General features: G+C 35.9%; 3 protein-coding genes across 4 annotated transcripts in view; 1 reads left to right on the top strand and 2 right to left on the bottom strand.

The window, feature by feature from the left end:
• LOC120627252 (protein croquemort-like) overlaps positions 1-13,200 on the bottom strand; it is a 53,878-nt gene that overhangs the window by 12,716 nt on the left and 27,962 nt on the right. The window contains exons 4-5 of the mRNA XM_039895162.1: positions 12,232-12,357; positions 11,307-11,516 (exon numbers count right to left, since the gene is read on the bottom strand). Coding sequence (XP_039751096.1) covers positions 11,307-11,516; positions 12,232-12,357 — 336 coding nt within the window. The remainder of the gene's footprint in view (positions 1-11,306; positions 11,517-12,231; positions 12,358-13,200) is intronic.
• Positions 2,386-4,954, top strand: LOC120627254. Its single transcript, XM_039895165.1, has 2 exons — positions 2,386-2,853; positions 4,084-4,954. Exons 1-2 carry the CDS (start codon positions 2,721-2,723, stop codon positions 4,728-4,730), a joined length of 780 nt encoding a protein of 259 aa, XP_039751099.1. The 5' UTR covers positions 2,386-2,720; the 3' UTR covers positions 4,731-4,954.
• On the bottom strand, positions 2,886-5,332 carry LOC120627253 (protein ANTAGONIST OF LIKE HETEROCHROMATIN PROTEIN 1-like). Of its 2 annotated transcripts, XM_039895164.1 has the most exons (3): positions 4,995-5,332; positions 3,816-3,972; positions 2,886-3,687 (listed from the first exon to the last, which is right to left on the bottom strand). In XM_039895164.1, the coding sequence occupies exons 1-3, from the start codon at positions 5,303-5,305 to the stop codon at positions 3,637-3,639; spliced, it is 519 nt and encodes a 172-aa protein (XP_039751098.1). In that variant the 5' UTR covers positions 5,306-5,332; the 3' UTR covers positions 2,886-3,636. The 2 variants fall into 2 exon arrangements, with proteins under 2 accessions (XP_039751098.1, XP_039751097.1); XM_039895163.1 differs by having other exon boundaries at positions 2,886-3,972.

The raw sequence follows: 13,200 nt of genomic DNA on the forward strand, positions 1-13,200 counted from the left end.
TGGTAGGATTTGAATATAATTAAAAAGCCCCCATGAATCGCAGAAACCGGGTAAACTAATTACCAACATGATGGTTACCAAAATTAAATGTCTCGATATACATCAAATAATAATATTAAAAAAAACTTATTTTATTCAAGATTCTTATTTTGAAGCAGGGTATCGATGTATAGGTGTTTTTAATTACGAATTTATTATTGAGAATTATTTTACTATTGTCTTCTTAGAACACTAATGTTCTAGCTATGCAGTTCCAGTACAAAATAAGCACGAATAAATTAATCCAATAATCCAATCCAATCTCTTAATTCTTTCTTTTAATTTATAACTACATTGAATATTTTAGCGATCCGTTGATATATAACGAATTTCTGTTTATGTTACTTGTTTGGTTGATTTTTATATGAATATAACCGATAGCAGACAATGCCATATCTACTGCGATAATCACCCCGTCTGCCCAGCGTGGTGTTTATGAAAAATGTATCAAATTAAATCCATACGTATTATTATAAATGCGATGTATATTTGTTTGTTTGTCCTTACTCTACGCCCTAACAAAGAAATGAATCGATTTGATTTTTGTCATAGACTTAGTTGAAAGGGCGGAGAGTAACTTAGGTTATTTCTGATCGCAAAAAAACGGTTCAAGGGATTTGAAAAAACCCGTAATGTAGTAAAAGTTGTAGTAGTAGTAGTAAAGCTTTGTGACAGAGCTCGTCCGGGTAAACACTACAGACATGCTTATTTCTGCCGCAAAGCAGCATCGTTACAATGCTGTTTTCCGGTCTGAAGGGCGCGGTTGCCAGTGTAATATATATATTTTTTAATTAATTGTAATTTCAGGCGACACTACTGCACTGCTCTGTTAATAGGCGATGGTTTTTCACTTACCATCAGGTGGGCCATTTGCACGGTCCGCCAATTAATATAATAGAAAAACGTATCTAAATCAGCTTAGTAATTATAATACTTGTTCTTTGGTATAAATAAATAATGTACGACAATACAAACATCGCCATCAGCCACAGAGGAAAAACGGAACAGAGGCAAAGCTTCATACAAGCGCGCTACGATAGGTACACTACTACAAGCTTAAGGCGCGTGTGTGCGTGAGCACAGGCGCTACGACGCGTACGGAGAGAAATCGGTTTATTCCGGCTCGGCCTGTGCTCAAACTCTGGGGCTGCAGTACACTTCGCGCGTCGTGTTTTCATTTAATTGAATGTTAAAGATAATCCCTACTAATATTATAAATGTAAATGTAAGTTTGTTTGTTACGCTTTCACGCAAAAACTACTTAACCGATCCTCATTAAACTTTGTACACATATTCTTGGAAGTGTTAGAAGTAATATAGGATACTTTTTATCCCGACATTAAGCTCGGTTCCTTTAGGAGGTGGGTGAAAGTGTTTAACGATTTTACACCATAACCGGACAAATTATAACCGATTTAAATAATTATTTTTGTACTATAGAGATTATTATATGTGTTTCATTTGCCCAAACTGTGGTTGGAGATAGAGGACAGAACTCCTCAGTGGACAGCAGCAAACCTCTCATTTAAGGCTTAGCGATACTGAATACTTTAATTTTTTTTAGAACTACAATTAAATTGAATGCCACATCAAAAAACAAAATCAAACGCAGACGAAGTCGCGGCTAGTAATTTAATAATTTAAATAGTGTTTAAAGGTAATTTTTTATTTAAACACTATTAAAGAATACCTAGTGTTTTAATAAAAATATCCTAAATGTAAAAATGCCTTAATGTTTCAATAAATATTTCTTTTACATCTTGTATTTTCTCGCTATTGAATTGTATGTATCACGCGATAGCAAAGTTTTATGTTTCTTGTGCCTTGGAATGCCTCACTAGACTCGGGATTCCAATTTACCTAATTCTTCCTAGCTCGAATCCTTCACTAGCTCGGGATTTTAACTAGGCAATCACAATAAAAACAAACTTTGCCATCTTGTTGAACAAATAACTATTTTTTATTAAATTGTATACTCTTGTGCCAACCCTACTAAAATAGATATAAATTTTGCTCGCTTCTTAGAACATTTGACTCTGTTTCGCTTCTCCTCTGTGACCTAGCCCCAAAGTTAGAGGGTGCATGAAAAAAAGTACAATGCATTTATTTAAATACTATAAATAACAATAAACAAATAATACAAACGAACGGACGAAGAAAGCGGACAACAGTTACAAACGATTATTTACTTAAATTAAATTCACTAATAAATACTTAAATTCACTAACACGTTTTTAAAAGGTCATTCGGCCTGACATTTGATACGTAAGGGTCCGTTCACACAGACCGGCTCGGAGAGGAGAGCAGATTTTTATCACGTTGGAAACAGTGTTTTGAGTGATTGTAGTAAAGTTTATTTTTGCATTTGCACCTTTTTTGTCATTAAAAATGCCTGAACGCGCTTCGTGTGAAGTAATAAAAGGAGCCGACCGGCTCCGCTTGCGTGCTCTTTCTCGCTCGCGCAGCCGATCGGCTCTGATTGCGTGCTCTTTCTCGCTTGCGCAGCCTGTCGGCTCCGATTGCGTGCTCTTTCTCGCTCGCGCAGCCGATGGGCTCCGATTGCGTGCTCTTTCTCTATCGCGTAGCCGATCGGCTCCGATTGCGTGCCCGCTGCGGCCGCGCCGACCGCCATTTTGATAGCAACATTTGAACGTAATAGTTGTGCGTACTTGTACGAAAAGATGAATGATGAAAAATTAATAATACTCGTGTCAAAATATGAGTGTTTATTTGACATAACCAAGCCATCATATAGCGATCGGATAATGAAAGACAATGCATGGGAGGAAATTAGCAAATGTCTCGGAATAAGTGGTAAGTAAGGTTTTCATTGTTTTACACTTCCCCCAGATACTCAAACGAATTTTAAAGCAAGGGCTTCTTAAACTCGTGCTGCGACGTGTTAGATTCAAAGTCAAAATAGGAATAACATGAGTTTAAATGCGCCCTTACTTTAAAAACTCGTTTGAGTATCTGATCGTTAGAATATACTTATGTAGTAGACAATTTTTATTAAATATAACTTAAGAAACTCGCGTAGCCACTTGATCTTGCCAATCTAAAGCACCACTTGATGAAAAATAATCCTTAAATTTATTCCTTGTGGTTAGAACTGCGTCGCTATTAGAACTGTTTTCATTATTATTGTCTGTTATTGCTGTTAATAAATTTATATTGCTGTGAAATTCATTCTCTTGTCCTGGCGTCCGATTTTCTATTAAAAAATTATGTAAACATGTAGTTGCTAATATAATTAAATCACAGTACTTCGGCTGAATTTTCATTCGTTTTTGATAAATTTCAAATCTTTGAGTTAGCATTCCAAATGCACATTCTACGACTTTTCTTGCCCTGCTTAAACGCAGATTAAATACTTTTTTTGATAATTCTGTTCTTGCTTGTTCTCTTGGATACGGCCGCAATATATTATTGCTCAAAGGAAATGCCTCGTCTCCTATAAAAACATGTGGTAAGCTTTCAGTGGTACTAGGTAGAGGTTTATTTGGGGGCAGCTTTAACTTATTGGTGTTGAGTTTTTTCCAAAATTTTGAATTCTGTAAAATTCCGCCGTCGCTATTTTTACCATATGATCCGACATCAACAATTAAAAAACTGTATTTCGCGTCGACCACAGCTAGTAACACTGTACTGAAAAAGTTTTTATAATTATAGTATAAGCTTCCACTATTATCTGGTGCCTGTATATTGACATGCTTTCCGTCTATAGCGCCCAAACAGTTAGGAAAATTCCAAATATTAAAGAAATCACGTGAAACCTTTTCCCACATTTCTTCATCTGGCATCTGCATAACTATGGGCATCAAAACATCACAAATTACTCTGATTGTCTCATGAATAATTGAATGAACTGTAGAAATTCCCATTCGAAAATTAAATGACAAGTTTTTGAAACTGCAACCAGTGATGAGGAATCTGTAAAAATAAAACAAACACACAAAATAGAAATATAAGACTGCCGTACCAAAACGAACTATAAAATAAAAAAGAGTTATGTTATTAATTTTTCATTTCTGTTCTTTCCAGTGACGCAGTGCCAGGATCGTTGGAAGAAACTGCGAGATAACTTCAGAAAAGCCTATTATAACCGAAAAGGCAAGAGTGGCGATGGTGCAACTACGTCCAAATTGATAAAATTTGAAAAAGAACTTTCTTTTATAATACCATTTTTTCGCAATCGAAACCAAATATCTAATGTAACATTATCATCGGATGATTCAGAGCCTGGCACACCAATACCACCACCATCGACATCATCTAAACGTTCTGACCATTCTGAAGTTGAATCGCTTGCAAGTACTTCTGGCTCGAAAAAGAGACCACGCTTAAGCAAAGATGTTGCTACGGTTTTCGAAGAGTATCTTGAAGAAAAAAGAAATACTACACCCCGTGACAAGGCATTACGTAATTTTTTTTTGTCTATGTCAGATACAGTGGAAACATTCCCAAAAGAAGTCCAAGCACGAATTAAAAGGCGCGTGTTTAACATTGTTAATGAAGCTGAATTAAGTCTGTATGAAAATAGTACAGATTTGAATTATTCTTTGTCTATAAATTCACCGCCATCGACTAATCAATCTACTTACCTAGTGTCAAACGAAACCTATATTCCTCAAAACTATCCAGATCAGACTACTTACGGGTACAATACCAGCACACAAAATACAAAATAATAAACAATCAAAAACAATAATAATTATAATAATAATAATTAAACACACACAAATCTGTACTATTTAATTACATTTCATTAACGTAAATAATGCTTAATAAATGGAGGGCTGTGATTTTGTGATCTATTTAGATGTTTGTGTTATTTAACATGATTAGTATAAGTAATTTACATTTCATTAACGTAAACAATGCTTAATAAATGGAGGGCTGTGATTTTGTGATCTAAATAACATGATTAGTATAAATAATTGTTTTTTATTTACCTTAAAGTTACCGTTAACCTTTCTTCGGCTGTAATGGTGCAACGATAATTTGTAGTCTTTTTTGTTATATGTACTCTTAACAAATCTGTCAATTTCAAAAATTGCCAATATTCCATACGATAATACTCATAAAATTTTAGGCTATCTCTCTTCAATTCCTCGAAAATGGTGTGAAACTCCCCATGGATTAGTCTGTTTTTCCAAATATGTTTTACCCATATTTGTTTCCGCTTGCGCTTACGTTTCCTATGTTCTATTTCAAGTAATCTTGCTAACAAATATATTTCTTCGTCGGAGCTATCTAAATCCATGTTTCGAAAAGCACACGTTAACACACCGAAAACAAAACTTAGACTGCGCGGAATACTGGCACTGCCTTTGTAGTGTATCCACCCGACTCCGAGCGCATCCGACCGGCTCCGAGCACATCCAACCGCACCCGCTTTCAGATCTCTTCCAGCCGGTCGATGTGAAATAGTTGGCGGCTCCGCTCCGGCCAATTCCAAGCGTATACGACCCGGTCTGTGTGAAAAGAAAAAAGCAGGCCGATGCTCTCCGAGCCGGTCTGTGTGAACGGACCCTAAGTGTATCAGGAAGCCGAGTGAATCATCGTTGGAAGTTAGATATTGTACAACACGCAGCGCAAGTGTGAATTATTCAATAAGCGAAAGTCAGTTCCGATCGAAACGTATTCACTGCAGCAATCGCTGTGATGTAACGCCCTAATTGCCTCACTGCACGCTGCTCTTTATTAACACTTAATAAAGAGTAATATACGTATAGTAGGATAAAATATTATAATTATATACGTAGTTAGCAGTGATATTATTATTTTTAGTAGATTATGAAAATTAAGCTTAATTTGCTATACCCCGCGAACAGCAGGAGAATCTGTATGGTGTAATTTATAATTACTTCAATCCGTATACTCCACACCAAACACTGACTGACTTAACAATAATTCATTGTAAGTAAATACACTTAAAACTATCCAAGAGCTGAGAAAAGCAACTTAATCTATGTTAGTATTCTGTAGCCATTACTATACGGATTGAAGTAATTATAAAATTACACCATACAGATTATCCTGCTGTTCGCGGAGTATAGCAAATTAAGCTTAATTTTCATAATACATTATGGATTTCCGCAAAGTAACGCCTGCTTCTATCCAAGAGAAAAAATGCAAAAATTGGATCATAAATACATATTTATGTTCAAATTTACAAACCAAGTAAATCAACCACTTAAAACTATCCAAGAGCTGAGAAAAGCAAACACATTAACTTAATCTATGTTAGTATTCTGCAGCCATTACTATATGAGGGAACAAAACAAATCTAATTAAATTACAACTAAATAAATACATAATTCAGAGTGTTTTTCGCGTATTTGAAAGCTTATTAGGCATTTTTTTGCATCTTCTGTTTCGACAGGGGGCGGTTGCATACGGATAGTGGGAAAGATAGTGATCTCAGTAAATTTCCATTATTCCATCATGAGAGTCAGAACTTTAGGGTTTTAATAAACGTGGCGTAACGTATTTTTTCACGCTTTGAAAGGTCAAAGAACCTAATTATGTTAAGTGTGGTTAACACCTTTGGGTTCTCAATTGATTGATAGGTATTATTATTTGTTTTGCCGATTCATTGATACAAATATTTCCAAGGAAACTAAATGATTTACCGAATTATAAACAATTATCAAAAAAAAAAACATGACGCTTATTTTGGTAAATGAAAATGGCAACTATTTTTCTATTTAATCAATCAAATAAAGGATTCTGAAACCTTAACCTAAGTGATGAGGATACCAGGGTTAGTGACCGAAACCGGTTGGAAATTAGTACAATAAAACCGGTTGACCGGATGTATCTTGGAGATGTATCTTAATAAGTTCAATGTTTGTATTAAACTTAAGCTGTAAGACAAGTCCTTTCATACTAAAAGAGAAAGAGGCGATCTCATTGAAACTTATAAAATATGAAATAAGTATTACAACATTCTAAATTTTGAGGAAATATTTTCAAAAAAGTGTTACCCCAGATTTAGGGGCTATGGTCTCAAACTTGGATTACAGCAGGCATCGTCTAATCCTTCCAAGCACTTTATCAGCAATAGAGTTATACAAATATGGAATGCCTTGCCTGAAGATGTAGTGACTGCAGTATCACTGAATCAATATAGGAATAGACTGGACAAACGTCAAAAATACAAAGAGCACAAGAAATGATATATAGGCATCAGCGAAAGCTGTTTAATCTATTATATACTAAAAATAATTATAATTTTACTATAACACATTACGTAAACGATAAAAAAGCTTGTGTGTGGATTATTGCTCTGTATGTTTGTTGTGGGCATCTTTTTAAACCAAGGCGCGTTGAGAACACTCGCAGCTTTAGTTTTAAAGTTACGAATTTAGTTATCGCCATCATTTCCGTACCATGTGCTTACAATTTATGCAACTTACGCATCAAAGTGCCATCTATGAGCCTAATTGGATAATTAAATTTTTGACTATTTAACTTAATTTTCCCGGTCTCTTCCCTATAATGTGTTGTTAATGAATACAGCGCCCTCCCAGGGTTCCATTTCAAATGTAAACATTATCAACTATATGACATTGTAATGGACTTTAATTGAATAAATAAATAAAGAAGTAACTTAACAATTATTCATTGTAAAGTCAACATCTCCAGAGGATGCTGTGGTATCGGAGCGAAACGTGCGTAGTACCCTATATTGCTGAAGATCTGTTTGGTGTGCATTATAATTTATAAAGACTGAAAAGATCCTAAATTACACCATACAGATTCTCCTGCTTTTCGCGGAGTAGGTATAGCAAATTAAACTTAATTTTCAAAATATAGTTGAGCCCGAAATAAAAGCATGTATATTATGTAAGAATGTTTGCGCAAAATTTTCTCAAAATCTGTGCACTGGTTGAACGGAACATGCATCTATAATATACTTTCGCATTCATAATATAAGAACGGATATCAATTACATCATAATTCTCAATATTTGTAATCATTTATTAATTACCTACCTACCGTATAGCTAGCACTGATTGATAACCAAATGTTATCTAAATCTTGTTAGAATTTTGATAATATAACTAATATTGTACCAGTAACAGTAGGATTCGGCAGTAGCACGTTGGGTAGGATTTCGACTAAACTTTGGCCGAGTTTGATTCCCAGCACGCACCTCTAACTTTTCTGTTACGAGTGTACTCGTGTATATTAAGTAAAGAAAACATCGTGAGGAAACCTGCATGCCTAAGCGTTTTCTTCCATAATGCAGAAACCCGCACTGGGCCAGCGTGGTGGACTACGGCCTTTTGATAACCAAATGTTATCTAAATCTTGTTACGATATTGATAATATAACTAACATTGTACCAGTACCAGCAGGGATCGGCGATAGCCCAGGACTTCGACTTCACTTTGTTCGAGTTCGATTCCCATCACGCACCTATAACTTATCTATGTTATGTGCGTTTCAAGTAATTAAAATATCACTTGCTTCGACGGTGAGGGAAAATATCGTGAAGAACATTCATAAAAAAGAATAAAATAAAGCGTCGGCTTTCCTTTCGTGAGGACAGAGTTCGAGCCCCAGCACGCACCACGGAGTTATGTGCGTTTTATTTATATTTATAACCACTCCTAAATAATCGATATACCGACACTTTTACCCTAACACCTACTATGAATAATTACTTGTCATCCGTATAATAATTTAATCAATAACAAAATCTTAATCAAATAAGCGTGTAGGCATGCTTTGTCATTCGTATCAGTATCGCCTTATTAGCATAGGAAGGTCGTTTTTTTGCGAAATCTTTAATGTCAGACAGATGTGATCGTTGGTATGTGCAGGTACATTTGGTTCGTAACCCGTTTAATATTAATAAAGATTATTATTCCCACCACTGTCGGACTATAGAATACGGAGTGATATCATTTATTATACCATCATTATCAACCCGTCACCGGCCAACTACAGCTCTCCTCCCAGAATGAGAAGGGTTTCAAAATTCTAAATTCATTTATTTCAAGTAGGCCTAGTTTATAAGCACTTTTGAAACGTCAAGCCTGTCTGTTTGTAGTGACTCTACCACCGGTTCGGAAGGCAGATTCCACTGAGAAGAGCCGGCAAGAAACTCAGCAGATTGCTCTTTTCCAACATCATTTTATAGTGTAACAATATTTAGTTTAGGCCATAGTCCACCACCACGCTGGCCAAGTGTTGATAGGTGGACACACGCCGTTGAGAACATTATGGAGAACTCTCAGGCATGCAGGTTTCCTCACGCAGGACTTGTTATTGACATTCACATAAGCTCATGATATTGTATGTGATAAAAAAAAAATATTTAAAATGTTCAATGTAAAATGTGTATGTTTAAGTGTCCCCAATAATTAAATGAATAAATAAACATAATGATGACCCTGAAAAACCTCTCAGTGCACGCCACTACAGAGCTAGAACAGGCAGGAGACGAAAATTTTATCCCCCAATTATATCCCCTGACGAGGGATATAATTAACGTGTCCACCTGCTAAAGCACGGGAACATGGAACAGGATGGGAATCGAACCCACAACTTTGGACTCAGAAAGCAGGGTCCTGCAAACTGCGCCAATCGGCCGTCAAATTGTTTAATTTTCTCTCATTACATAACTAGTCGGACTAGTTACTTCCAAAGTATAACGATAATGTGCATATAACAATCGTTTCCGTGTGCCAGTATCATTTGTTTACTTTATCTTTGACCCTCTAGTGAGTCGACTTGCTAAATGTGTCACGCGTAAATACATATAAAATTAGTTCACGGCTTCTTATATATTCGCAAAAATTGTGAAACAAATCACGTTACCCAGCTAAGGCTTATCTTAAAATTATACAGTCCCAATTAAATTTGCATCACAATCTATAATCAAAATATAAACATAATAAAAAACGTGTGTGTACTTTTGTACACGAGTTAGAAGTTATACTTCTTTAGCGTAACAAGATAAAAATCTTTTCAAAAGTGTTATCTTTCGCCTTACTCTACGTTTGTAGATAAAACGACACAAACAATAGAAAAAAGGTATTTAATACATTGAAAGTTTTACTATAACGCATTTAAAGTTTATTTACATTTCACAATAAAAATATTCCTAAATAATTAAAGAAATGGACATAATAAAAATTATTAAATTTGGAATACTAATAGACTCATTTTCGGACAACCAAGTTTCACTCAATATTAAATATTGAGATTTTGTACAATTGAACCAATTAAACCACCGGAATGACCCCGCAGATTTTGACAATTATAAGTGTACACTGTCAAACCTTATAACCTAACTTCAGGGTGTCGGTTTTTTGTGACGGTGTCCGCGCGCATAGTAAAATTTTACCCTCACCATTTTTCCCTAACGCATCAAAAGAAGTAAAACTTGAAAAAGTTGAGAGAAAAGGTTTTTTTTATGTATTTACTAATACCCGACCCTGCTTTGTAAGTCCAAAGCCGCGGGTTCGATTCCCACATCTGGAAAATGTTTGTGTGATGAACACGAATATTTTTTTAGTGTTTTTACATATATACAATGTAATAGTGTACCTAATTATTCGTTTGTTTGTTTGTTTGTTCGAAATCTTTATTGCAAACACAAAAGAAAAAAATAATTAAAAGAGTACATATTTTAGCGTGCAAAGGTCGCTTGTCCTTTAAGTTATCTCTCCCAGACAACCTTTGGCAAGAGGAAATCCGCTAGAGCGGGTTAGTGTGGAAATAACTAAACAATAGATAAAACTAAAATAAATTATATGGAATATATCCTAATACTACCTAAAATATTCTACCAGCATACTAAAATTGACATAGAGTAAAACTCTATGTAAATTTTAGTATGTTGGTGTATATTAGTATGTATGTATATTATTCTTTCAAAAGATTTTTGATCGTACTTGTGATACTTGTACCTGTAGACCGTACAAAAGCCGCAGGCGATAGATATAACGCGTCACTAGTCTAGCTCATTATGTCACGAGCATGTCGAGGTCATTGGTGACGGGAACCCATAAGTTTTTCCCCTTTAAAAAAACGTTCAACGCGGCTGTACGGAAGCTTTGGCGATGTGCTCGACAGTACGAACAGGAAGATCTTCCTGCAAGCGGATGATCGTGCCCGGGGACTGAGATCCGACCATTCATTCATCAGTTCATTAGCGCGATGCAGTATCTTTGTGGCGCCATCTAGTTTAGTATTGTGGAGACCGCTACAAGACTAAAGAAGTTTTTAAAGTAGATAAGACTCACCTCATAAAACCACCCGAACCTGTCGAAGGGGATGTTGATGGGAAAATCGGGGAAGCGTTTCGTGATGTCCAGCACCGGGTCCTGTATCCCGTCGAACAGCCACGAGGACACGTTGGCCGTTATGAACATGTTCTCATGAAACATCCTCATGAACACGTTCACCGTGACTCTTATAGCTTTGGGCTGGTGACGCAATATGTAGGCTATGGTCTGGGAAGGAGAAAATTTAACTAGTTTAATAGGATTTTTCTTTTTAAACTTATAATCCTTTACAGAACAAGCAAACACGTTAAATCCCTGACAAGGGATAAAAATAACGAGCTGCCAAAACACGGCAAATCTCTTATTTTATTTGTATATTATTTCTTAAATATAGTTTATTCTTAAGTATATTTTCGTGGTTAATCAACATTTCTTAAGCATAGATCAACGGGTACATACCACGATAATCTTTTTGGATTTGACGATATTTCGACCCAGTTGCATGGATCGTGGTCACGGGACTGCGTAGGTACGAGATGTCATACCTACGTAGTCCCGTCGTGACCACGGGTCGAAATATCGACGAATCCTAAAATATTATCGTGGTATGTACTCGTTGAAGTATATTTAAGAAAAGTTGGTTAACAACGAAAATATTAGTTTAAAATCTTTGTCTATTATATCCACACCTGTGCCAATCCTCCGACAGTTGATAAAACTCTAGGAGAACAACCAATAATTTATTAACATACATATACAACCATAAAATAAAAACAGAAACGTGAAGAAAGAAGTAGAATGCAAGAGGCGTATATTTACTTTACTTTAAAGAAGATGATGATATAAAAATATATTGTTTTATAAATTAAAGGTAACTGTAAGTTCAGATTAAGTTAAAGTTCAAATGAAACAAAGAAAATAAGAAATAATCTGATTGTCTTACCGCCACGATAGGATTTATGCTGGTGATGCCATCAGACAAGCTGCCGTTGGACATTTCCGGTTGGAAGACCCACGTCCGCTTGTTGTAAAACGTCACTGTGTTGTTGTCGTTCCACGTTATGTTCTCCTGGTGACAATGTAGCGTTGGTCAGACAAAAATTGTAGAACTAGAATATTTGTCAGGCACAAATATGTTGTTTGGGGCCTTGATCAGACACAAATTTGTGATTTAAACCCTTGGACAGACACAAACGTGTTAATTATTCAACATCGCAACGCAACGGGCGACGCGGTGGTTTGCTCAGTTTGATACTGGAGCAGACATAAGGCTGAGTTTGCGGCCATTTGCCATATTGTTAAATTATAAAATAAATTGGTAATAATTTAGTTCAAGATACAGTATGGCAATAAAGAATATAATAAGTGCCTTGGGCGGATACAAGCGTGTTAATTAGAGCCATTGCCAGACACAACACTTCATGAAACTTAAAAATGCATCACGATTCGTCCATAAACTACGAAAAATAAAATAGGAAAGAGTTTTTTACATTTAGTTAAAAAGCAAATTAAGCTTGATTTTCATTGTATATATTTTCTTATTCATCATCAGCATATCAACTTATTCTCCTCGTACAATGAGGAGGTCAACGGGTTGAGGACGTAGCGTACGCTGGCTCATTGCGGATTGGTGGACTTCACACACCTTTGAGAACAGTATGGAGAACTCTCAGGTATGTCGGTTAACTTAACATGCACATAAATTATAAAAGTTCGGAGGTGCGTGATGGGATTCGAACTCGGCCCCTCCTAAAGTGAAGTCGAGCTCCTACTCACTGGGCTATCACCGCTGTGGTATTATTACTTCACCTTAATTTGTTGTCTGCGACGATCAATCGTACACCTGTTCTGATTAAATATTGATTAAGTATATAGGTGCCGATTTGCTCCAGTCTGGTATCGGAGGTCAAAT

The sequence above is a fragment of the Pararge aegeria genome, chromosome 11 (assembly GCF_905163445.1).
Source record: "Pararge aegeria chromosome 11, ilParAegt1.1, whole genome shotgun sequence".
Taxonomy (NCBI): Eukaryota; Metazoa; Arthropoda; class Insecta; order Lepidoptera; family Nymphalidae; genus Pararge; species Pararge aegeria.

Excerpts from the sequence above, each read along its gene's own strand:
- LOC120627254 (XM_039895165.1), top strand. The coding sequence starts at position 2,721 with ATGAATGATGAAAAATTAATAATACTCGTGTCAAAATATGAGTGTTTA. Across the intron at positions 2,854-4,083 it reads CAAATGTCTCGGAATAAGTG|TGACGCAGTGCCAGGATCGT; the intron begins GTAAGTAAGGTT and ends TGTTCTTTCCAG.
- LOC120627253 (XM_039895163.1), bottom strand. The coding sequence starts at position 5,305 with ATGGATTTAGATAGCTCCGACGAAGAAATATATTTGTTAGCAAGATTA. Across the intron at positions 3,973-4,994 it reads AGGTTAACGGTAACTTTAAG|ATTCCTCATCACTGGTTGCA; the intron begins GTAAATAAAAAA and ends TTATTTTTACAG.